This window comes from Oryx dammah, unplaced genomic scaffold (genome assembly GCF_014754425.2).
Source record: "Oryx dammah isolate SB20612 unplaced genomic scaffold, SCBI_Odam_1.1 HiC_scaffold_28, whole genome shotgun sequence".
NCBI classification, from domain to species: domain Eukaryota; kingdom Metazoa; phylum Chordata; class Mammalia; order Artiodactyla; family Bovidae; genus Oryx; species Oryx dammah.
Genome location: NW_024070212.1, coordinates 11,347,722 through 11,374,917, shown reverse-complemented (window position 1 = coordinate 11,374,917; position 27,196 = coordinate 11,347,722). Strand labels below are relative to the sequence as shown.

Below are 27,196 nucleotides of genomic sequence, written 5' to 3'. Positions count from 1 at the left end.
CTGGCAATTTGTTTCTTATATGATATTGTACTTGTTTCAGTGCCATTCTCCCAAATCATCCCACCCTCTCGATGAACAGGAACTTAGAGACACTTGCAAAATAATCTAAAATCTAAATAATGATTCTAGATTTTTATGATTTTGTTTTATTCTGTGATTTTTTCCTCATATTTAATCTTTCCAAAACATTTAACCTTGTATTAGAAATAGATAATCTTTTTTTGCATCATTTTTCCCCAAACTACATGGTACAAAATTATATTTCTCAAGTGGAGTAAGTACTATAATGAATACAACCATCATAATGGTCTTGAGAACAAACGTATGTGATTTAACTTGGGAGAGCTGAAACATGCAGCAGGTACACTAGAAACTAATAGCCATGAGTGTTTATTGTGCCATGGGAATCAGCCAGAATGCATTATAGAGGGAATAGAGGATGCTGGTCAACTTGCATTATAAGAAGATTTTCCTTATTAGTATATAATTTTCACAGTCACATAATTAACAATAGCATAGTTTTTCCTTTGTGTGATGCTCTATAATTTTAACAAATTAGGATATTTTTATTCTAGTATGGGCTAGATAAAGGGTCTAATTCATAGCAATTGATTCTCCCAACAAGAAACACTGTTCTCATTATATAATCTACATATTCACTCAAAAAAATCTCAGTTGTCCAGATAAAAAAATTTAGAGCACATCAGTTTCAATAGACTGAAATGTTTTATTTCAAATCATATGGCTTGAAATCAATAGAGTTGAAATTTAAAATCAATTGTTTAGTATTTGCTGCTCAAATGTTACAATAAAATATTAGATACATGTAAGTTTTGCATTATGACCATTGTAGAGTTGGTTAATTGAGATATTAGGGCCACTTCTGCCTCTCCATAGTATTATATTCCTCTGTATTAGCAAATGTAAAGATGTTATTATTGCTTAAATTCATTATTAAAAAAACTAATGCACTGAAAAAACAAATCATTATAAAAACAAAGGAAAACTACAAACGAAAAGTGAAATATATTTAATTTCTAACATAATAAAATTCTAGATTTTGAAGAAAATCTACAACATTGATAACATCAACCAATGTTTTTTTTCACTGAAAAATCCATTTTCTTTGGATTGAAATCTTGTTCCTCATTTAAAATCTAGTTCAAGTTTCCTTTTCTTTCTTATCAAGTTGTTTATTCCATTTTTTTCCCAGAAGAAATAAATATTTGTCCTTTTGGTATACATGATTCTTTATTCAAATTCTTTTAATAGATCTGATTCATCATTTTCTTTTCTTATTTATTTATTTATTTATTTACTTTACAATTCTGTATTGGTTTTGCCATACATTGACATGAATCCATCACGGGTGTACATGCGTTTTTTATTTTTCTACCTACTCACTTTTACACCTCCATAAATTATCAATGTATTCATCTTGATTTTTCTACTTTTCACAGAACCTGATACATGGTGCTATATGGTGAATGCTGGCATCCTAGATAGGATGCTTCTAATAACTTCACATCCCATTCTCTCTATCTAACTAGACAAGCAAACTTTAGCCAACTTTCATTTTGAGTATTGTGTTTTCCCTTGAAAAAAATATTATGTTTTTCTCTTTTTGCCACATGTGTCTTTATGAAAAGGAACAGGCATCAGATAATTTAGCATGTAGATTGATTTGCAGTTCTTCTGAAATAGGAGAAAAGAAAAAGGCAACAGTGCTCTTAGTTGTTGGAAATAATATCCATATCATGATTGAACTGATGAAAAGACAAAGAAATTTTCATGCCTTTGACTTCTGTGACTTCTCTAGTTAATTTTGCCATTTTTCATTAGGTCACTTGGTTGCCACAGGTATTCCCAGAACTCTTTTCAGTGCAGTCTTCACCTCCTTGTTCCTGAGACTGTAGACAAGAGGATTAAGTAGGGGAGTAACCACTGTGTAGGTCACTGCCACTAACTGGTCTTTGTCTGAAGCAGACTTGGATTTGGGCCGAAGGTATATGATGGAGGCACAGCCATAGTGGACAAAGACCACGGTGAGGTGTGAGGCACAGGTGGCAAATGCTTTCCTCTTGCCCTCAGCCGAGGGGATCTTCAGGATGGTGTTAACGATGAAGCCATAGGATATGAGAATTAGCAGAAAAGGCACCATGATTACCAGGATGCTGAGGCTGAACAGAGCTAGTTCTTTTACATGAGTGTCTGTGCAGGCTAACTTAATAACTGGTGCCATGTCACAGAAATAGTGGTTGACCCTGTTTGGGCCACAAAAATGCATGCCACATATGAGATTGGTGGCCACCAAAGCAATAAAGAAACCTGTGACTGTTGACAGAGATACCAACCCCAAACCTAGCCTTTTGTTCATGATAAGTGTGTACCTCAGGGGGTGGCAAATTGCCACATAACGATCATATCCCATCACAGCAATGAGAAAGCAGTTGGTACAGGCAAAGCCAAGGAAGAAGAAGAGCTGGGTGGCACAGGCTATGAAAGAGATAGTCTTGATGGTTGAAAGCAAGTGGACCAGCAGCTGAGGGATGATGACGAAAGTGTAGCAAGACTCAGAAAAGGAAAGGATGAATAGGAAACCATACATGGGAGTGTGTAAAGTCCTGCTGAAGCGGATAACAGTCATGATGGTTGCATTGGCCATTAGGATGGTCAAGTACAGAAGGAGGAAGGTGACAAAAAGCAGCACTTTGGTGGATACCCTCATCCATGGGCTTATGTCATTTGCATTGTTTACGTGTATCCTTTGTTTTCCATATCTCCTATTCTTGATACTGCACTATCCCTGTTACAATTTTGAAAATATTTCTGTTCTGAAGTTTCCATATTCAATTTCCATAATCTATTTTTTATTCTCTATCAATTTTTTTTCATTTTTCTACCAATGCAGCCACTTTGATGCTCAGTATCCATCATAATCAAACTAGCATAGACAACGTATAGAGTCAGTAGGAAGACTGAGGCTAGGATAATGGAAGGAAGGAAGGGAGCAACGGGAATGCACCTTGAGTCTTCAATAGCCAAAATGTGTTAGGGTGAAGGAAAAGAGAAGAGACCGTCTCTGGGATTTCACATTATCTTGTAGTCTTAAGTCATTCAGAGCCCTAGTCATTTTCAATTTTGAGAGTCAGGTTCAAAAATTCAGGAGAACTCAGACTTACTACCTGCAGCACTCAACATCATCAAGCTTGTTAGCTATTTTAATGGCTATAAAATAAAAGAGTTGTTTGATGTGACAAACTGCATACATTCACTATTCATCCTGCCATGGTTCCTTCAGTTAGATAGCTCCACATTCCTGCTAATGTAACCCTTTTCCTTTGCATCAGACAGGGCAGAAAACAAGATGTTTTATGTAAGCTACATCAGTTTGTCCTTCACAACCCAGTTGATAGCACAAGTGTTTTGTCTCCCTTCTGTAGCTAATGCAGGGGCACTAAATACCCTCTCTTGAGCAGAGTGACCTGTGAACATTTTTATCTCTGCATTCAATGTAAGGAGTTGAGCTCATCTCCTTATATGTTTGGCTTTCTCTAGATTATAAACTTTTAATAGGCAAAGGTAATATTTTTTATTAATAGCTGAATACCTAGCATGTAGTACGCTGCTGCTGTTGCTAAGTCACTTCAGTCATGTCCAACTCTGTGCGACCCCACAGACTCCGCTGTCCCTGGGATTCTCCAGGCAAGAACACTGGAGTGGGTTGCCATTTCCTTCTCCAATGCATGAAAGTGAAAAGTGAAAGTGAAGTCGCTCAGTCATGTCCGACTCTTCACGACCCCATGGACTGCAGCCCCCCAGGCTCCTCCATCCATGGGATTTTCCAGGCAAGAGTACTGGAGTGGGGTAGTTTCTAGTTTATCATGGGCTAAAATTTTTTTGACCTCAATAGAATATAAGAGTAATAAATAATATGCTGAAGTAATACAGCCAGTACCAGAATCCAAGTCTTCTAACTTGTATTTTAAAGTAGAATCACATTTTATTTCTATACCATCTCTCATATATATAAAATATACATAGGCATATTGAGATGAATGTTGGAAGGAAATAAAATATTGCTTGTGTTATATCCAGAAGTAAGACAATCATGGGTAGTTTTATTTCCTTACATTTACTTTTTATGTATTTTCAAAATTCTTTTTCCCAGCTTTATTAAAATACAATTGACATATATCACTGTATGTCTTCTAACATTTAAACCAATTCCTTCCTATCACATTTTATGCCATTTATTCTTTACCTTGCTGGAAGAAAATCTGCCCCACACTTTCCAAGAGACTAAAGCATGATCTTATGTTGCTTGTTCAAGTAAAACTCATTTTACTATTTTTGAATTTTCTAGAATAGTCTAATTTTAATTACCTAATGTTCTTAAATTATCAAATTTTATACTTGAAATTTATTATTTCTATGCCTTAGATTAGGAGCATTAAAAAAAAAAAGAACAAAAGGAATAAGAAAATTGGTAAGTTAAAGATATGGTAAATACATTCAAAGATTCAAAGATGGGAAAAAACAAGAAGATGTTGCTTAATTTTATCACAGTTTTGTGAATCAGACTGTTTTCAATTTCCTGCTAAATCATCAGCTCCTCTTTCAGTAATTCAAATAAGAATTTAGTTATATTTAAGGAAGACTTCACTCTTGGCCCCAATCATATTACTGCTTTTATATTTTCTCTCCTGCTGTTTCACATACTTATATAGATTGTTGTTTTCTATATCCAAATCTCTGTCATGTCCCATGTTTTTCAATATACCTTCTCTGCTAGAATCCGTATAAATGCTCATTCTCTTCATAACACTTAGAGATCTTAAAATCATACTGGTATGGAGTATGGGTTAGATACCATCTTTTGTATTTTTAGAATTAATTTATACCTCTTATTTTCTACCTGTCTATCTATCATCCATTTATCTATATCATATCCCTCTGTAGATTGTTTCTTTGGGGAAAGGGACCAATAACAACATATCCCAAATGATCTGCTGCCTCCACCACAGTTTGGGACACATAATAGACTCTAAACAAAACATAATAACAAATAATGATATTCTTAAATTCTCCCTTAGCTTCTCCTTTAATTCTCCTTTAGTTTTTTTTTTCACTTTACAATACTGTATTGGTTTTGCCATACATTGACATGAATCCACCATGGGTGTACATGAGTTCCCAATCCTGAATCCCCCTCTCCTTTAGTTTTTTTCATCTACTATGATTTTTATCTAGAATGTGTTCTTTGTTCTTTTACTATAATCCATATTATTCATTATATTTTTATTATTCCCCAAATTATTTTTTTTTTAATAAACCTATGAGGATGAGCTTTCCTACCCCCTAATTACTTTTATTGCTTGATTTCTCAGTTTTTAAATTTCATATAGGGCATGGTATATGTGTATATATGTTTCCATTTATGTGTATATGCAGACTCAATAGGAGTAAAAAGCTTGTTTTATTTTAAGAAAAATAGCATATATTTTTGTTAGAAAAATTGACTCTGGTATAAAATCTTTCTCATAATACTAAAAACGATGATGCAAATGCATTCAAATCTGAAATCCTTGGTGGAAAACAGTTTCTTCTTCAGGTAGTAACTGATAGAGAGATTACACTCACCCACTTACATTCAAATGATCAAGGAAGTTGACATATGACTTTGATTTTGAGGACTCACAGTCTTGTAGGTCTTTTGAACGTGGAAAGAGGCAGCAGTAGAAGTTTACTTGTAAAAGTAATGTCATCTGTCCTAAAGGAGTAAATGATTAGGAAAAAATTTGCTGAAACATTTCATAATGGGTTTATTTGGACACTTAGATATCTTAACCTTTTTAAGTCTTAAATAAGAAGCTGAAATTAGCCCAGTCTCTATTCATATGTCAATTCAGAGTCTGTAATTAGGTTGGAGAGTATTTATAGCCTTCTGGGATTCCAAGAACTGGGGCCCTCTGAGACAAGGAGAGCTAAAGCAAAAGATAAATGACTAAACTTGGACAAGAACATCTTATCTAATATCAGAAGAGAATAATATAGATTGAAAAAAATTCTATTTGGGCAAAGCATGAAAAATGTAAATAAGAATTCTTTTGGCATAAGGGAGTTGCTTTCAGATAGAAAGTTTTCAAAACACTGATATGCCAAGAGAAACCAAGCTCACCAACCTGCAGATTTACTTGAAGGTTGATTTGATAAAGCATAAAACATGAAGACAGGGGTTGGTGAATGTAGGTATGTTTGGCACTTTGGGGGATTACACTGGTAGGCTGTGTCTTGCTTTTATACCTAATTTGTTGTTCAGTCACTAAATCATGTTTGATTCTTTGCAACCCCACAGAGTACAGGGTGCCATGCTTTTCTGTCCTTTACTAGCTTCTGGAGTTTGCTCAAATGCATGTGCATTGACTCAGTTATGCCATCCAACCATCTCATCCTCTGTCATCCCCTTCTCCTCCTGCCCTCAATCTTTCCCAACACCAAGGGCTTTTCCAATGAGTTGGCTCTTTGCATCAGGTGACCAAATTATTGGAGCTTCAGCTTCAGCATAAGTCTTTCCAATGAATATTCAGTATTGATTCATTTAGGGTTGACTGGTTTGATCTCCTTGCTGTCTAAGGGACTCTCAAGAGTCTTCTCCAGCACTACAATTCAAAAGCATCAATTCTTCTTTATGGTCCAACTGTCAGATTGCACATGACTACTGGAAAAAGCATATACTGAATAAAAACTCAGACAACTGGATTTATTAGTTCCCTTAAAGGAATTATTATAAGGAAATAACTTTTATTCAGTGACCATTCATTGAGTGCTGTTCTTTGAAAAGCACTGTTAAATATTACAGTGATACAAAGATAAATAAATTACATGAATCCATCTAATATAGCAGAGTAGTGAAACTGTGTATAATAAGAGGCATACTGAAGCATGTGTCCATACCATTTCTGTCCTTTATTGAGCCCATCTTTGCATGAAATGTTTCCTTGGTATTTCTAATTTTTTTGAAGAGATCTCTAGCCTTTCCTATTCTATTTTTTTGCAAGATAGTTTTCCTCTATTTCTTTGCATTGATCGCTGAGGAAGGCTTTCTTATCTCTCCTTGCTATTCTTTGGAACACTGCATTCAAATGGGTATATCTTTCCTTTTCTCCTTTGCTTTTCGCTTCCCTTCTTTTCACAGCTATTTGTAAGGCCTCCCCAGACAGCCATTTTGCTTTTTGCACTTCTTTTCCACAAGGATGGTCTTGATCCCGGGCTCCTGTACAGTGTCAGGAACCTCAGTCCATAGTTCATCAGGCACTCTATCTATCAGATCTAGTCTCTTAAACCTATTTCACACTTCTACTGTATAATCATAAGGGATTCGATTTAGGTCATACCTGAATGACCTAGTGGTTTTCCCTACTTTCTTCAATTTGGACTGTGAAGAAAGCTGAGCGCCGAAGAATTGATGCTTTTGAACTGTGGTGTTGGAGAAGACTCTTGAGAGTCCCTTGGACTGCAAGGAATCCAACCAGTCCATTCTGAAGGAAATCAGCCCTGGGATTTCTTTGGAGGGAATGATGCTGAAGCTGAAACTCCAGTACTTTGGCCACTTCATGCGAAGAGTTGACTCATTGGAAAAGACTCTGATGCTGGGAGGGATTGGGGGCAGGAGGAGAAGGGGACAACAGAGGATGAGATGGCTGGATGGCACCACCGACTCGATGGACGTGAGTTTGAGTGAACTCCAGGAGATGGTGATGGACAAGGAGGCCTGGCGTGCTGTGATTCATGGGGTTGCAAAGAGTTGGACACGACTGAGCAACTGAACTGAACTGAACTGAAGCATGTGTCAGTGAAGAGACAGCATAGCTAGAAAGACGAGCACCTCACAGTGAATATCTTCTTAAACATAACCAGGGCTAAGATTTGACTAATGAGTTATGAATAAAAATACTGAGAATAAGAAAGCTAAGTAGAAACTACTGAATGACTAAACCTAGGATATTCAAAGAAAAAAGACTGAAGAGGATTGCTGAGAATTTCTATTTCTTCTATTGAATACTCTGGTTATTTAAACAAATGTTCTTTCTGAAAACAACTGAAATTGCTGGGGAATATTTAAAAAATTTCCTTAATGCATATTTATCAACTGAAAGCATTGTAGGAACTTCTAGGTCATAATCTGAGAGAAAGTAAGAATCCTGAGAAAAATGAAGTACTAAAAATGTCTTTTACACTGAGGACATTTATTTATCTGGAAGGAATTACAAATCCAGCTAGTGATATGAGGGAATCACAGGGTGAGGCAGACAGAAATTAAGGTTCAAGACCCACCAAAATAGGGAGTCAAACAGTAGATCTGCTTTAAGCTGGGACTCTGAGAAAGGACACCTTAAGATAAACAAAACAGAGTTAAGCCCGTCCTTTAGCTCACTGTGGGAGGTTCTGATGGGAGTTGTCTCAAGGCTGACAGGAGATATGGTCAAGGTGGTGAAAATAGATTCACTTATGAAAGGTTGTAACTGGTAGGCCCTCATTCTGATTTGCATCTCAAAATTGCATCATCACTTAACTCAAGAAACCTCAGCTCTGGATTTAACGTATAAAGCATTTAAATTGGTAGTGCTTCTAAGAATCTGTCAGATACAAATCCAGATTCAGCTTATGGAATACATTATAGAAATTATAAAAATAAAAACAGAAGGAAAAAATCAAAAGAAAGAAGAAATAAAACTGGCTCTCTTCATAGATGACATGCTGCTGCTGCTGCTCCATCTCTTCAGTCGTGTCCGACTCTGTGCGACCCCATAGACGGCAGCCCACCAGGCTCCCCCGTCCCTGGGATTCTTCAGGCAAGAACACCGGAGTGGGTTGCCATTTCCTTCTCCAGTGCATGAAAGTGGAAAGTGAAAGTGATGTACAAGAGTACATAGATGACATGATGGCCTACAAAGAAACTCTCAAGAATAGGCGAAAACAGACAGTCAAAAAACCCCACAACAAACCAAAATCAAAACCAAAACCATAAAACCCTTCTGAAACTAAAAAGGCAAGATTATAATAACATTGCTATATAAAAGTTCACTTTCCTCTATATATCAGCAATAGACAGTTGGAATTTGAAATTAAAAATACAAATCATTCATATTAGCAGTTAAAAAGAGAAATGCTTAGGGATAAATTACAAAATATGTACAAGACCTTTATGAGGAAATTATAAAATATTAGTGAAAGATATTAAAGATCTTGTCAACTAAAACAAGATGCACAATTTGAGAGTTGTGAGTTAAGTTTTATTTGGTGCAAAATGAGGATTGCAGCCCTGGAGACAGCACCTCAGTTAGTTTTAAGAGATTGCTCCAAAAATGCAGTGGGGGAAGATCAATATGTGATTTTGGGGAAGGGGTAGTTCAGGGTAGTTCAATGCAATTAAGCACTCATTTTACAAAAGATTTTCTGCTAGTCATGAGGAGCTGATGAAGGGATTTAGTGCTTTTCTAGATATCAAGAGATGCAAAGATTGGGATCATGAAATCAGTTCCTGAAAATATCTAAAGACATGTTCCACAAGATTCCCTGAAGAACAGAGTGCCTCACTTCACCCTGAACTCCCTCAGGGGTGTTAAAGTCAACAGCTACAGCAACACAGGATTCAGTCTCCACAGAGGCAGATGGCAAATGCCCTTGTTGTCCAGGTGCTGGCAATGCTCTTGGCAAGTGCCAATTTGTAGTCGACAATCTCAATACATGGAGAAATAGTCTATGTGGATAGGAAGATTGAATTTTGTTAAGACATCAGTTCTCAGACTGATCTGTAGATTTAATGCAATCCCAGTAAAAATTCCAGCAAGTTATTTTGTGGGATATCAAAACTGACTGTAAAGTTTACATGCAAAGGCAAAATATTTAGAATACTGACATATACTGCATATTAATGATATTTTCTAGGTGCTGTGTCAGATATTTTGACTCCTTTGATCAGCTTTGATGGCCTTTTGGAATATCAGTTATCAAGGAGGGACTGCTCTTCCTAACTAGGGTTAGAATTTTCCAATTCCTGGAGATAACAAAGGACTTTCTTTAGAGCAAGTCTTTCGTATGCAAACTAATCAATCCAGAACCCATAGCCCCTAATGAGTTAATGTGCTCTTTGTGAATCTCTTGGGCTGTAGTCTCTCAGGCTCCTCTGTCCATGGGATTTTCCAGGCAAGAATACTAGAGTGGGTTGCCATTTCCTTCTCTAAGGCATCTACCTAATCCAGGGATAGAACCTGTGTCTCCTGCATTGCAAGTGAATTGTTTACCCACTGAGCCATCTGGGAAGCTTCCTTGTCTGTTTTTTCAGGCCCTTACACTATTCTCTTGTCCTAAGCAAGGCATGTCCTATCTTCTCTTGGGAACTGTGTGCAATTAACTATCTTTCCAATGGCAATTGCTTCCTGATATGTTGTCTTCACTGCATTTGAAGAAAAATTAAATCTTCATTTAAAAACATATTGAGATAGGAAAAAAGTTAGAAAACTGATACTACCCAACCCCAGCAAGTTTAGCAACATATGACTCTTTTTAATCTAGTCTACACAAGCAGTGGAATTGCTGGGTCATAGTTCATTGTTGTAGATTAAATTTTCAGCAAGAGATCTTTTCCCCTTCTGCTCTGTGACTTTGCACTTGCTGCTTTTAGATGCAGAGTATAATTCTCAACCACAGAATTTGGGGCTTGGTTTTGGGATTTAATGCCAAGAAAAAGAAGTACAAAAAGGGAAAATGGTTGTCCGAGGAGACAATATCTGAGAAAAGAAGACAAGTTAAGGCAAAGGAGAAAAGGAAAGATATACCCATCTGAATGCAGAGTTCCAAAGAATAGCAAGGAGAAATAAAGAAAACTTCCTCAGTGATCAATGCAAAGCAATGCGGAAAACAATAGAATGGGAAAGACCAGAGATCTCATCAAGAAAATTAGAGATTTCAAGGGAACATTTCATGCAAAGATGGAACTACCTAAAGGACAGAAATGGTATGGACCTAAAAGAAGAAGAAGAGATTAAGAAGAGGTGGCAAGAATACACAGAAAAACTACACAAAAAAAGATCTTAATGACCCAGGTAACCACGGTGGTGTGATCATTTACCTAGAGCCAAATATCCTGGAATGCACAGTCAAGTAGGCCTTTAGGAAGCATCATTATGAACAAAGCTAGTGGAGGTGATAAAATTCCAGTTGAGTTACTTCAAATCCTAAAAGAGGATGCTGTGAAAGTGTTGCACTGAATATGCCAGCAAACTTGGAAAACTCAGCAGTGGCCACAGGACTGGAAAAGGTCAGTTTTCATTCCAATCCCAAAGAAAGGTTTTTCCAAAGAATGCTCAAACTACAACACAATTGCATTCATGTCACATGCTATCAAAATTCTTCAAGTGAGGCTCCAACAGTATGTAAAACAAGAACTTCCACATGTTCAATCTGAATTTAGAAAAGGCAGAGGAACCAGGGATCAAATTGCCAACATCCATTTGATCATCCAAAAAACAAGAGTGTTCCAGAGGAACATCAACTGTTTTATTGCCTACACCAAAGCCTTTGACTGTGTGGATCACAACAAATTGTGGAAAATTCTTAAACAGATGGGAATACCAGACCACCTTATCTGCCTCCTGAGAAATCTGTATGCAGGTCAAGCAGCAACAGTTAGAACCGGACATGGAACAATTGGTTGGTTCCAAATTTTGAAAGGAGTACATCAAGGTTGTATTTTGTCACCCTGCTTATTTAACTTATATGCAGAGTATATCATGCAAAATGCAAGGCTGGATGAAACATTGTTGGAATCAAGACTGCCTGGAGAAATATTAATAACCTCAGATAGGCAGATGACATCACACTTATGGTAGAAAGTGAAGAGGAACTAAAAAGCCTCTTGATGAAAGTGAAAGAGGAGAGTGAAAAGCTGGCTTAAAACTCAACATTCAAGAAATGAAGATCATGGCATCTGGTCCCATCACTTCATGGCAAATAAATGGGGAAACAGTGGAAACAGTGACAAACTTTCTTTTCTTAGGCTCCAAAATCATTGCAGATGGTGACTGAAGCCATGAAATTAAAAGACGCTTGCTCCTTGGAAGAAAAGCTATGACCAACGTAGACAACATATCAAAAAGCAGAGACATTACTTTGCCGTCAAAGGTCCATCTAGTCAAAGCTATGTTTTTTGTTTTTTTTTTTTTTCAGTATGGATGTGAGATTTGGATCATAAAAATAGCTGAGAGCTGAAAAATTGATGCTTTTGATCTGTGGTGTTGGAGAAGACTTTTGAGAACCAACCAGTCCATCCTTAAGGAGATCAGTCCTGAATGTTCATTGAAGCTCCAATACTTTGGCCATCTGATGTGAAGAGCTGACTCATTAGAAAAGACCCTGATGCTGGGAAAGATTGAAGGTGGTAGGAGAAGGGGATGACAGAGGATGAGATGGTTGGATGGCATCACCGACCTGATGGACTTGAGTTTGAGCAAGCTCTGGGAGTTGATGATGGACAGGGAAGTCTGGCATGCTGCAGTCCATGGGGTAGCACAGAGTCAGACATGGCTGAGCAACTGAACTGAACTGACTGGGATTTATGTTAGCCAATGAAATACAGGCAGAGGGGTAGTTTGCCAGTTTCAAAGTATTAGCCATTCAGTTGTGTCTGACTCTTTGAGACACCATGGACTGTAGCCTACCAGGCCCCTCTGTCCATGGATCTATCCAGGTGAGAATACTGAAGTGGTAGCATTTCCCTTTTCCAGGGGATCTTCCAGACCCAAGGATTGAACCCAGGTCTCCTACAGAGAGATTCTTTACCATCTGAGCCACTTGTTCAAAAAGTGAATTGCAGATTTTTTCAATAAATGCTGGAGAGGATGCAGAGAAAAAGGAACCCTCTTACACTGTTGGTGGGAATGCAAAATAGTACAGCCACTACTGAATAGTGTGGAGAGTCCTTAAAAAATTGACAATAGAACTGCCATATGACCCAGCAATCCCACTGCTGAGCATACACACTGAGAAAACCAGAATTGAAAGAGATACGTGTACCCCAATGTTCATTGCAGCACTGTTTACAATAGCCAGGACATAGAAGCAACCTAGATGTCTATCAGCAGATGAATGGATAAGAAAGCCATGGTACATATACACAATGGAATATTACTCAGCTATTAAAAAGAATGCATTTGAGTCAGTTCTAATGAGGTAGATGAAACTGGAGCCTATTATACAGAGTGAAGTAAGTCAGAAAGAAAAACACCAATACAGTATATTAATGCACATATATGGAATTTAGAAAGATGGTAACAATGTCCCTATATGCAAGACAGCAAAAGAGACAGAGATGTAAAGAACAGACTTCTGGACTCTGTGGGAGAAGGTGAGGGTGGGATGATTTGAGAGAATAGCATTGAAACATGTGTATTACTATATGTGAAACAGATCACCAGGCCAGGTTGGATACATGAGACAGGGTGCTCAGGGCTGGTACACTGGGATGACCCTGAGGGATGGGATTGGGGGGTAAGTGGGAGAGGGGTTCAGGATGGGGAATACATGTACACCCATGGCTGATTCATGTCAATGTATGGCAAAACCCACTACAATATTGTGAGTTAATTGGCCTCCAATTAAAATAAATAAATTAATTTTTAAAATGCATTATAGGTTTTCTGCTACCAGCATTAGATGAACTCTCCCAGTCCTTTTAGACCTGGTATCTGGAATGAAAATAACTGATGCAAATCTAATTCCAACCTATCCAAAATGGTCAAATCCAACGAATGTGAAACTTGAAGCAGAGTTACCATGATGAGCCCAGCTCAGAACAGCAAACCATAACATAACCTGCTGACACATAACAAGAGCTATTTTTATTGTAAGAAAGACATAACATAAAATTTTCTCTTATCCACTTTTACGTGTGTAGTTCAGTAGTATGAACTATACTCACATTGTTATAAAACAGATCTCCAGAACGCTTCCATTTTTTGAATCTGAAATGGTAACCATTAAATAACAACTCTCTCTTCCCTAAATGAAATAAGCCAGTCATAAAAAGACAAGCTGTATATACCATAAGCATTTCTTGATTTAATTCTTATGTAAGCAACATTTTATTTATTTACATTTTATAGAATTTAAGTTATAGGTACATGCTCACACAGGAAACATTTTTAGATCTATGTTATATGACCTTTCAACTTTTGTCCCCTCCACATACTCAAGTAAGATCTCCTATTACATGTTGCTCAATTGGAAGGCTGAGAAATGAACACTTAAGAAATTAGGTTCATATAAAGCTATGTTGCTTTATTGAGACATATCTTTAACAAAACCCACAAAAATAGTCATGCAAATAAGTGTAATCCACCTATATAGGTGATTACCATTTGGTTATTTCTTATAGCGAAGGATGAAAGAAAGAGGGAACCATAGTTTATTACTCTTTTCCTACAATACAGAGTTTAATACTTTGCTCATATTGGCAGATTCACAAAAGAACTCTTGGATGGTCAACTCAATTTCACACTGCAACTGACATTATTGCAATCCTGGTTTATGGAATAAAGAAAGGAAAATGAAGGGAGGTGGGAAAAGACTAGCAATTTTTAATGCTTTCTGTCAGAAGAGCACCAAATTGTTTTGCATCTATTAACTCCTTTAGTTCTTACCATGCCCAAGTGAGAAGGCATTAAAAATGTCACGTTACATAGGGAATAACTGACCATGAGAGAGGTTAAGTCTGACCCATGGCCTTTGGCTGGACAATGATTCAAATCAGTATTCAAACCTAGGTCTTTATGATTCCAAAATCCATGTTTCCTGCTTTACCATTAGCCTCATGGAACTCATCTCTCCGTAAATGAATTATTCTTTTTGTCTATAATTTTTATTGTAAATATTGCTTTTACCTCAAAAAATATACTGAAGCATTCAGACACTTAGACAACATTCTCTACTGTTTCCTTCAGTGTAGGGAGAATATTAACAGACTGGGCATTCTCAGAAAAATAATGCAGTATTTATAGTATTTATGAGAAAACTGACATTTTAAATGTTCAATAATAACATGGATTGAGTCTTTGAAAGTTGCCACATTCACATAAATTTCTGGAGACCAAATGGTACAACCTCTACAGTGAATAGAGGGCAAAAGAAAGGTCTTTCCAATAAAAATAACACTACCTTCTTCCTTGTTTTCTTTTTTAAACAAGAACTATGTTTATTGGCATCCTATCCTGGATATTTTCATGAATATAATTTTCCTGATTTAGCAACTCATATAGTTTTGGAAAGCAAGTACCTACTGAGAACCTTTTTTAGAGCTGTCTTTACTTCTTTATTTCTCAGTGTATAGACAAGAGGGTTAAGTAGTGGGGTAATCACTGTATAGGTCACTGCCACAAGCCGATCCTTATCTGAGGAGTACAGGGATGTGGGCCTCAAGTAGATAAAGGAAGCACAATCATAGTGGACAATGACCACTGTGAGGTGGGAGGCACAGGTGGTGAAGGCCTTACGCTGCCCCTCTACTGAGGAAATCTTGAGGATTGTGGAAACAATGAAGACGTAGGAGATAAAGATCAGCACTAAGGGAATCAGCAACACCAGCATGCTGAGGAAGAAGATAACCATTTCCTTCAGGTTGGTGTCTGTGCAGCCCAGTTTTATGACTGGGGAAATGTCACAGAAGAAGTGGTTAATCCGATTGGAGGCACAGAAGGGTATACTAAACACCAGGACGTTGACAACCACAGAGATGAGGAAACCACAGAAGCTTGAGGCTAAAACCAGCTGTGTGCAGGTGGCTCTGCTGACAATGAGTGTGTAGTTGAGAGGGTTGCAGATGGCAACATAGCGATCATAGCCCATTACAGCAATTAGGAAACAGTTGGTACAAGCCAAGCCCACAAAGAAATAGAGCTGGGCCACACACCCAGATAATGAAATAGTTGGAGCTGTGGAAAGCAGGTTGGTCAGCATTTTTGGTACAATGACCAAGGTGTAGCAGGTTTCAGAACAGGAGAGGACAAAGAGGAAGAAGTACATAGGAGTGTGCAAAGCCCGATCCAGACGAATGACCGTCATGATGGTGGCATTGGCCGTCAGAGTGGTCAGGTAGACCAGGAGGAAGATAAAGAAGAGAAGGATCTGCAGATGCCCTAGGTTGGAGAAGCCTATAAGGATGAACTCGGTGATCATGCTCTGGTTCTGCCTTTTCATTGGTCACTGCAAATCAGACTCAGACATTCTACAACCGGCAAAAAGAATGAATTTGACAAAAGTGAATGCCCCGGAATAGACCATGTCTGTGTTTCTCTACAAAATTGACAATACTGATCTGAAAAAATGAGTAACAAACAAGTTAAGCACATTGATCAAGGGGTAAGGGGAAAGCAGTAGGCTTGAGGAGTAGTGGCATAAGAAAATCCCCAGTTCAATGATATCTGAAGACATTATTTTCATTTTTGTAAGTTGTTTCCATTTCTCTGTCTTCTTTTCGGTATAGAAGCTTCATACATAATGTGTTAAATCAAGAGATGATCTTAAAGTCATCTCATCTAAACCTGTGAGTTTATGGAAACTGAATTTCAAAAAGATTAAACCATTTGCTTAACCCACATGAGAGTGACAGTCCTGGAAATCATCTATCTTCAAAGTAATTTTATGAAAGTATGAACTAGAAAAAACAATTGAAAAGTCATTTCTCTAGTCCCTCATATACTTGAGACAAATACTGCTTGCTTACATATACTGAAGTGTTGAGATTTATTTGCTTATGATTAGTTGTGAAACGTTTGCGATGGGCTTAGAATGACCTCATATATTGGGATTTCTCTTGTCATGGTAATTTGGGATTAAGAATCTAGCTAAAGCTCAAGTCATGCTCAGAGCATGCCCATTCTTGGGCTGACACCTTCACTCTCTTGACCACTGCCTCCATCTCTGATGCCTCCATAATGTTCTCAGAAAGCCTCACCATTTTCTGTGGGAGACCTCTGATTTGATTCACGAATAACATAATTCTAAAACCTTTACACTAGTGACTCATTTGGAAAGACCCTGATGCTGGGAAAGATTGAGGGCAGGAGGAGAAAGGGATGACAGAGGTTGAGATGGTTGGGTGACATCACTGACTCAGTGGACATGGGTTTGGGTGGACTCCGGGAGTTGGTAATGGACAGGGAGGCCTGGTGTGCTGCTGTTGATGGGGTCACAAAGAGTTGGACATGACTGAGCGACTGAACTGAACTGAACTGGAGGCTTCTTTCCTAATGTGCACCTAACTCTATAAACCTTTTAAATATGTGTTGTCCAATCACAGTAGTCAAGTTCTAGTTAAGGAGTCTATTACCTCACAAAGCAGACTGTTCTCTTGCTAGATGGCTTAATTGGCCAGTCTCCTTACTGTGAGATGAACTATGGCTCCTTAAAACTTCCACTCTTTGGTCTTGATTTGTTCTTTGAAGATACAAGAAAATTCATTCTTAAAAAAAATAATGACAGCCTTCTTGTTATTGGAGTAAAATTATCATATCCCTTCATGGGTCTTATTTTCCTGTTAAACTCTTAGTTCTCATATTTCCTCATGATTATCTTGAATTATCTGTTCTAATCACTATCTCAGGTCATTTTATCAGATTTTATCATTTTATCACTCTTTAGCTAGTCTACAGTCATCACATATCATAAATTTCTATCTTTGCCAATAAAAAATTGCTTTTCTTTTCTGACAATTCTTTAACCATCATAATTCATGTTCATCAGTCCTTCAAAACCCCATGTTGATATTTATCTCCTAGAAGGCTTTGTTGAGTAGTTCTTAGATTTGATTACTATGTGCAGTTACTTCTCTGTCATTTTGTTCTGGGATCATTTGCTGGAATGTCAGCATAGTGAAGCCAGAAGTGTGTAGGCTATGGAGCTAGACTGCCTAGACTGGGAACATGGCTTTGTCACCTACTAGATTTATGACCTTGTAGAAATTGCTTTCATGTCCCTCAGGTTTTCATCTGAAATGGCAGTAATAATGATAGCAGAAACAAGACATTTTTGTGAGTACCAAATGTTCAGAGCTATGTTTCTAACTGACATTAGTATTCAATGTGCTAGCTCTTAGTATCTGGTTCAACCCCTTCATGTTATAAAGAAATGGAGTCCCAAAAAAGTAAAATGTGAAGATCTAGGTTGCATAGCTACTTAACAACAAAGGTGAGATTGTATCCCAAATATCCTAAACTACCCACTGTATGACTGTATCTTCTAATTAACCAGAATCCTGTTTTTAATATTTTCAATATTTCTTTTGTACTGTGTGCTTTTGCACTACTGGAGTAGGAAATTGATCAATATTTTCTTTACTTCTTGTGATCCTCACACAGGCAGCATTTTTCACACTTCCATCTATGCCTAACTTTTATTCTTCCACTTTCGAAACAGCAGATACATTTTTCCCCTTTTTGCTAAAGTGTATATCTGTCCTGCTCTTCAGGCATTTCCTTATTATTTTTCCTACCTTAAGTCATTTTAGGAATATTTTTGTTTTGTGTGCATATGTGCTTAGTTGCTCAGTCATGTCCAACTCATTGTAACCCCATGGACTGCAACCTGCCATGCTCTTCTGTCCGTGGGGATTCTTCAGACAAGAATATAAGAATGTGTTGCCATGCTCTCCTCCAGGGGATCTTCCCAACCCAGGGATCGAACCCAGGTCTCCTGTACTGCAGGAAGATTCTTTACCATCTGAGCCACCAGGGAAGCTCAAGAATATTGGAGTGGGTAGCCTATCCCTTCTCCAGGGGATCTTCCTGTCCCAGGAATTAAACTGGGGTCTCCTCCATTGAAGGGGAATTATTTGCCAGCTGAGTTACCAGGGAAGCCCATTTTTGTTTTATATTTTAAAATATTTTTCTAACTTTAGTCTTTCTTCATATTCAGATTGTACTTTCTTCAGCTGGATCTCTGCCTTCCACATATGGTTTCTGTCCCTGTGTTTCTCTCTGGATCCTGATCCTATGACCCACTGCACTCGTGCATGGTTCTCACCAGCCCTTCTGCCTTTGAATCTTTCTTTGATTCCCAATATATTTGCACAGTTTGATGGAAAGATGATATTTCTAAAAGAAAAGAGTTGTTCTACAACTATAATACAAATGAAGCACTTACAGAATTCTGGCACAATCTCAGTTTTCTTTGTCCTTTATATCCCATCAAAGTATAAAGAAGGAGAGAAATGGAGAAATTTGTGAGAACATCACGCAGTATATTTTTCCATCTAGGCACTAAGATTAGTCTTTAAAGATGAAAGAAACCTCTGCTTTCTAGCTGAGCTAGAGCTAAGTGGACAGATGCAGTCTTAGCTGCTCTGTGTTCCTGATGGCAGAAGCTCCAACAAATCCTTGGGTCTTATAGAGTTAGGGTACTCTAGGGGATAAACGCCTTTGAGGGAGTTACTCCTTTGGATTCTTGGCATTAATATAACTTGTAAAAATAAATCAAATAAATTATTTACTTTACTTGATTTATATAGGAGATATATAGTTTGAATAATATGTTTTTTCATATATAATTTATTTTGACTAAAGTTTTCACTTGCTAATAGGCCCTTAATCATTAATTAGCTTTATAGAATCTGGATATAAATGGACTCTTTTGAAGAATTTAGTAAATGCCATTTAAAAAAAATTTCATGTAGCCTCCTCTTTCTCCTTCAAGTTTGCTAATAGAATAAGCCAGATAATATTTTCTCTATCTCTCCTGCTTTATGTGTCTTAGTTATGTCTGCATTCTAAGAGAGCACAAATTATTTTTCTATACTTCTCTGTCTGTTAGATTCATCTCTTAAATACATGTTTCAATGTGACATTCATCTATACATCCACTAATTCATTTATTAAATCAGTATGTTTAAAATATTGATGATGTTCCAGGTACTTGATAATTGTTTTGACAAGGAAGACTTCACAAAGATGAGGATGGCATAGAACATGATAATAGTAGTTTTTGGGCCACATAGACTTGAGCCTTCTGAAATGCATGTGAAGATGCCTATTGCTGGGTTCTGTTCAGGATACTCTGAATTAGAAATATTTGACATGGAGCCTGTGGATATTTTGCAATTATTTCAGGTGATTTCCTTATTTTTAGAAAGTTTAAAACAGTATACTGTCTTCTGTCTGAAAATAACAGTATTTAGAGAGGAAGATGGAGAGAGAGAGAGAGAGAGAAAAGAATTCCAGAAGACAAAGAAGGCTAAAAGAGGGTAATTACAAGGTGCTGTAACATTAATAAGGGGTAGCATGATTTTCACATCCAGCAGCAAAAACAGTGTGTCTCAGACTTGTCAAACTGCCCTTCCAGGAATATTCCTCTTCCTGAAGAATTCAAGAGTTTTGTTCCATGTAAAGAGAGAAGAAATCATGGATTTCTTATTTTAATTTCTAATTATGAGAAATATAAGGTTCTCAATTGATGTACATGTGATATGGTCTAATAAAAAGAAGAAGTCTTGTTGTTCCAGGGTTTATCTGACTTCTGTGGAGAAAGAGACAGATATTAAGGAGCAAGAATTATTTAAATTGAGCTCTACAGGGCTGCAGGGCTATAACACTCAGCCTTCCTTTCTACTAATTTTTCACTGCAAATCTAATACTAATAGCAGTTTTTTGAACATTCACTATGCAGCTATCATATCTATTCATTAGCTTGTCTGTAATAACCCCATCAGGTAAGACAATGTATGCTCAGTCAGTCATGTCCAACTCTTTGCGACCCCATGGATTGTAGCCCACCAGGTTCCTCTACCAATGGAATTTTTTCAGGCAAGAATACTGGAGTGGGTTGCCATTTCCTATTCCAGGGAATCTTCCTGTCCCAGAGATTGAACCCATGTCTCTTGTGTCTCGTGCACTGGCAGGCAGATCTTTGACCATGGCACCACCTAGGAAATCCAAGGTAATACTATTTCCATTTTACAGAAAGAATCCAAGGAAAGCACAGTAGTACTGCTGAGCTAAGGAGAGTGAAATGAGTTTTGGGAGGCTAAAGTGGCTATACATTGTGATGCAAAATACCAAGGAGTTGGGTCAATTTAGAGGAAGAATTTCATAAATATCCATATGGGTACCTTTTCATAATGAGCTGCATACTGAAATGCTTAGGCATAATATGAAACTCTATAAGATTAAACAATGACCTACAAGGAGTCTAAGTTACACAGTTCCTATAATTCACTTGCAGTTGGGAGATGTTTGAGATCCAACTAGCTAGATTCAGAAAACATCATAGAAAACTTGGGATGGTCAACAAAGAAGCAAAAAGCATGCCTTAGTCATAAGGATAAACTAGATATCAGTAAATGCCACTATCTAACTCTTTTAACAAAACTTAAAAGTAAGTCTCAATCTACATAGATGTGGTCAATTGATTTTCCACAAAGGTGTGAGACAATTCAATGAAGAAAGAGAAATCTTTTCATTAAGTAATGCCAGAAAATAGATATACTCATGTAAAGAAATAAATGTAGAACTTTTCATATAGGATATTAACTCAGAAGTGATTATATACCTAAATATAAACATTAAAATAATGAAACTTCTAAGAGAAATTGTTTGTGATGCTAATGTAGCCAAGTTTTCTTAGAAAGAACACAGAAGTGCAAACCAAAACATAAAAATAAAAATAGATTAGATTTTATCAAAATATCAAGAGTAACATATTTTACTTTTTGAAGGACACCATTAAGAATATGAAATGGCCAATTACAGATTGGGAGAGAATATTAGCAACACATATCAGACAGAGGATTTCTTGTATTCAGAATATATAAAGAACAATAAAAGGTCTTATCACTTCATGGCAAATAAATGGGGAAAATTCAGAAACAATGTCAGATTTCATTTTCTTGGGCTCCAAAGTCAATGTGGATGGTGACTGTGTCCACAAAATTAAAAGATGCTTGTTCCTTGGAAGAATAGCTATGTCAAACCTAGAAAGTGTTTTTTTTTTTTTTAAAGTAATTTAATTTTTTATTGAAGGAAAATTGCTTTACAAAATTTTGCTGTTTTCTACAAGATATCAACATAAATCTGTCATAGGTATATATATGTTTCTTCCCTCTTGAACCTCCCTTCCATCTCCCATTCCATCCCACCCTTCTAGGTTGTTATTGAGCCCCTGTTTGAGTTCCCTGAGTCATACAGCAAATTCCCATTGGCTATCTATTTTACATATGGTAATATAAGTTTCCATGTTACTCTCTCCATACATCTCACCCTCTCCTGCCTCCCCTCCACCTCTGTGTCCATAAGTCTGTTCTCTATGTCTGTTTCTCCATTGCTGCCCTGCAAATGAATTCATCAGTACCACCTTTCTAGATTCCATATACATGCATTAGTGTATAATTTTTTCTTTCTGATTTACTTCACTCTGTATACTAGGCTCTAGGTTCATCTATCTTATTAGACCTGATTCAAATGCATCCTTTTTATGACTAACATTCCATTGTATATATGAACCACAACTTCTTTTTCCACCCATCTGTCAGTGGACATCTAGGTTGATTCCATGTCCTAGCTGTTGTAAATAGTGCTTCAATGAGCATTGCGGTACATGTGTTTTTTCATTTTTGGTTTCCTCAGGGTATGTGCCTAGGAGTGGGATTGGTGGGTCATCAGTTCAGTTCAGTTCAGTTGCTCAGTTGTGTCCAGCTCTTTGTGACCCCATGAACCAAGCACAGCAGGCCTCCCTGTCCATCAACAACTCCCAGAGTTTACCCAAATGCATGTCCATTGAGTCGGTGATGCCATCCAACCATCTCATCCTCTGTCATCCCCTTTTCCTCCTGCCCCAAGTACAATATAAATCCCAGCATGCCTTTCTCTAGAAATCGACAAGTTGATAATAAAATTTATATGGCCATTCAAACCGCATAGAATAACCAAAATAATTTAGAATAGATATAATATTTACTATATATAAGCACAATTTAGAAATAAATGACTCAGATTTCAATGCATGCTGTTTCACAATGTTGACCAATTGGTACTGGCACAAGAATAGAGATTTGGCGTAAGTGACAGAGATCGAGAAGTGCAAACTTCCAGTAACAAAAGAAATGAGTCATGGGATGAAATATACAGCATAGGGAATATAGTTATTTCTGCTGTAATATTTTTGTATGGTAACAGTAACTAGACATATTATAGTGACTATTTTGTACTGTAGAGAAATACCAATTCATTATGTTGCACATTTGGAACTAATGTAGTGGTTCAATTTTACTTCACTTAAAGAGATATGTAGACACTGGAAGAAAATCATCAAAATGATAATAATGGTTAGCTCTGGAGTAGTAAGGAATCTGAGTGATTGTTAATCTTCAATTTATGCTTTTATATTAAAAATGAAAAAGTATAGACACATGAGTCAATGTAACAGAATGTACACAATGGAAATAGTACTGTAAATATAAGGTCAATACATTTTCAATCAAGCTGTCAAGGAATTTAAATGAGGATTGAAAAGTTATTTCAATGTACTAAATAAGGAAATATTGAATGTGCATGAAAATGTCAAAAACATACATTTCATAATAAAGCATAGGAGATAGTCTACAGCTTGAAGTATACGTATATTAGACAGGATAAAGTAAAAAAGAATAATAAGAAAAAAATGATAATTTAGACTATATCAATAAAGAAGCACAAGCTGGAATCAAGATTGCTGGGAGAAATATCAATAACCTCAGATATACAGATGGCACCACGCTTATGGCAGAAAGTGAGGAGGAACTAAAAAGCCTCCTGATGAAAGTGAAAGAGGAGAGTGAAAAAGTTGGCTTAAAGGTCAACATTCAGAAAAAGAAGATCATGGCATCTGGTCCCATCACTTCATAGCAAATAGATGGGGAAACAGTGGAAACAGTGTCAGACTTTATGTTTTTGGGCTCCAAAATCACTGCAGATGCTGATTGCAGCCATGAAATTAAGAGATGCTTACTCCTTGGAAGAAAATTACTACCAACCTAGATAGCATATTCAAAAGCAGAGACATTACTTTGCCAACAAAGATCCATCTAGTCAAGGCTATGGTTTTTCCAGTGGTCATGTATGGATATGAGAGTTGGGCTGTGAAGAAAGCTGAGCGTTGAAGAATTGATGCTTTTGAACTGTGGTGTTGGAGAAGACTCTTGAGAGTCCCTTGGACTGCAAGGAGATCCAACCAGTCCATTCTGAAGGATACCAGTCTTGGGTGTTCTTTGCTAAAGCTAAAACTCCAGTACTTTGGCCACCTCATGTGAAGAGTTGACTCCTTGGAAAATATTCTGATGCTGGGAGGGATTGGGGGCAGGAGGAGAAGGGGACGACAGAGGATGAGATGGCTGGATGGCATCATCGACTTGATGGATGTGAGTTTGAGTGAACTCCGGGAGTTGGTGATGGATAGGGAGGCCTAGCGTGCTGCCATTCACGGGGTCACAAAGAATTGGACACGACTGAGTGACTGAACTGAGCTGAACTGAATATTAAAAACATCTGCAAATCTGCAATTACATAAATTTGATGATTGGTCAACTCTGTGAATATATTAAAAACCACTGAACTGTACACTTCAAAAGTATATATTTTATGGTATGAAAATTATATTTTATTAAAACTGTCCATAAAAGGCATGATTTTATTTGCAAAGCAGAAACAGAGATGGAAAAGTCGAGAACAAGCTTACGGATGCTAAGAGGGGATAGGCGATGGGATGAATTGGGAGAATGGGATTGACATATAACATTCTTGATACCGCATATAAAGTAGATAACTAATGAGAACCTACTGTATAGCACAGGTAACTCTAATCCATCCTCTGTGGTGACCTAAATGGGAAGGAAACCCTCAAAACAGGGGATATACGAGGGCTTCCCTGGTGGTTCAGATGGTAAAGAATCCATCGACAATACAGGAGAACTGGGTTTGATCCCAGGGCTGGGACAATCCTCTGGAGAAGGGAATGGATACCCACTCTAGTATTTTTGCCTGGAGAATTACATGAACAGAGGAGTATGGCAGGTTACAATCCATAGAGTCACAAACAGTTGGACACAACTGAGCGACTAATGCAAATATACGAATAGCTGATTCACTTTGCTGTACAGCAGAAACTGACACAGAAGTGTAAAGCTATGTCTGATTAAAAAAAAGGCATGATTTATAGAAAAATAAACCACATAGTAAGAGTAAATATTTGCAAAATATATATCTAATAAAAGACTCGTATTCAGATCACAGTGTCTGAATACAAAGACAAAAAAGAAAAACAAAAATTAACACATAATAAAACATTTGAATACATACTTCACAAAACAAGATGCACAAATAGCCAAAAGCACATGAAAAATGATCAACATAATTAATATTCAAGAAAAACACCTGATCAAAGTGAAGTAAAATATCACACTTCAGAAATTTAAAAGACTGACTACACCAAGAGTTGACTGGGATATGAAAACACTGATATAGGAATACATTGCTGATGGGAATTAATCATGATACCTCTCTGAAAATGGTTTGGCAGTTTATAAACAACTAAAAAGTCATGGGTACTCACCAAACATAAATGAACATATGTCTACATGAGGACATAGAAACTAATATTCATAGGTGTTTTCCTCCTATTAGCCTCAAACGGGAAGTAATCTAAATGTCTTTCAACAGGTCAACAAGTGAACAAATCATGATGATTAATAAATGGGATACTTTAACCAACAACCATTTTAATTAACAAAAAATTGAATATTCTTATGAAACAGTATGTCTCCAAAACATGGTAGGTGAAAAAAATGAGGCAAAACTGAGTAATCTGCATGTTTCCATTTATATTAAATTTTAGAAAAGAGCAACCTGTATCAACAGAAAACAAAGTTACTAGTTCTCTTGTGCCAGGACTCAGTGAAACTGACCACAAAAAATAGAAGGAAACTCTTCTGGGTTGAAGAAATGGTCTGTAACCTTATTGGGTGGTTGTTGCTCAGATATATGCATTTGTCAAAACAAACTATACATTTAAATTGGGAAAATGTATTTTATGATATTATTAAATTACCTACAGAAAGTGAAAAAGTGAAAGTCACTCAGTCGTGTCTGATTCTTTGCGACGCCATGGATTATCAGTTCAGTTCAGTTCAGTCACTCTTCTCAGGGCCAGAATACTGGAGTGGTACCATTTCCCTTCTCCAGGGTATCTTCCCAACCCAGGGACTGAACCTAGGTCTCCTGCATTGCAGGCGGATTCTTTACCAGCTAAGCCACAAAGGAAGCCCCAAATATACAGAAGGCTAATATAATTATTCAGTTCAGTTCAGTAGCAGTTATGTCCCACTCTTTGCGACTCCATGAATCACAGCATACCAGGTCTCCCTGTCCATCACCAACTCCCGGAGTTCACCCAAACTCATGTCCATCGAGTCAGTGATGCCATCCAGCCATCTCATCCTCTGTCGTCCCCTTCTCCTCCTGCCCCCAATCCCTCCAAGCATCAGGGTCTTTTCCAGTGAGTCAACTCTTCACATGAGATGGCCAAAGTATTGGAGTTTCAGCCTCAGCATCAGTCCTTCCAATGAACACCCAGGACTAATTTCCTTTAAAATGGACTAGTTGGATCTCCTTGCAGTCCAAGGGACTCTCAAGAGTCTTCTCCAACACCACAGTTCAAAAGCATCAATTCTTCGGCACTCAGCTTTCTTCACAGCCCAACTCTCATATCCATATGTGACCACTGGAAAAACCATAGGCTTGACTAGACGGACCTTTGTTGGCAAAGTAATGTCTCTGCTTTTCAATATGCTATCTAGGTTGGTCATAAATTTCCTTCCAAGGAGTAAGCATCTTTTAATCTCATGGCTGTAGTCACCATCTGCAGTGATTTTGGAGCACAAAAAAATAAAGTTTGACACTGTTTCCACTGTTTCCCCATCTATTTCCCATGAACTGATGGGGCTAGATGCCATGGTCTTGGTTTTCTGAATGTTGAGCTTTAAGCCAACTTTTTCACTCTCATCTTTCACTCATCAAGAGGCTTTTTAGTTCCTCTCCACTTTCTGCCATAAGGGTGGAGTCATCTGCATACCTGAGGTTATTGATATTTCTCCCGGCAATCTTGATTCCAGCTTGTGTTT

General features: G+C 37.4%; 2 protein-coding genes across 2 annotated transcripts; both read right to left on the bottom strand.

Annotated features, from left to right (window-relative positions):
- Window positions 1-1,843: 1,843 nt before the first annotated feature.
- Window positions 1,844-2,728, bottom strand: LOC120855441 (olfactory receptor 10T2). The gene has a single exon (XM_040229905.1). The coding sequence runs from the start codon at window positions 2,726-2,728 to the stop codon at window positions 1,844-1,846; it is 885 nt and encodes a 294-aa protein (XP_040085839.1).
- A 12,581-nt stretch (window positions 2,729-15,309) lies between these two features.
- On the bottom strand, window positions 15,310-16,254 carry LOC120855638 (olfactory receptor 10T2-like). Its single transcript, XM_040230181.1, has one exon. The coding sequence runs from the start codon at window positions 16,252-16,254 to the stop codon at window positions 15,310-15,312; it is 945 nt and encodes a 314-aa protein (XP_040086115.1).
- Window positions 16,255-27,196: the final 10,942 nt, after the last annotated feature.

Excerpts from the sequence above, each read along its gene's own strand:
- LOC120855441 (XM_040229905.1), bottom strand. The coding sequence starts at position 2,728 with ATGAGGGTATCCACCAAAGTGCTGCTTTTTGTCACCTTCCTCCTTCTG.
- LOC120855638 (XM_040230181.1), bottom strand. The coding sequence starts at position 16,254 with ATGAAAAGGCAGAACCAGAGCATGATCACCGAGTTCATCCTTATAGGC.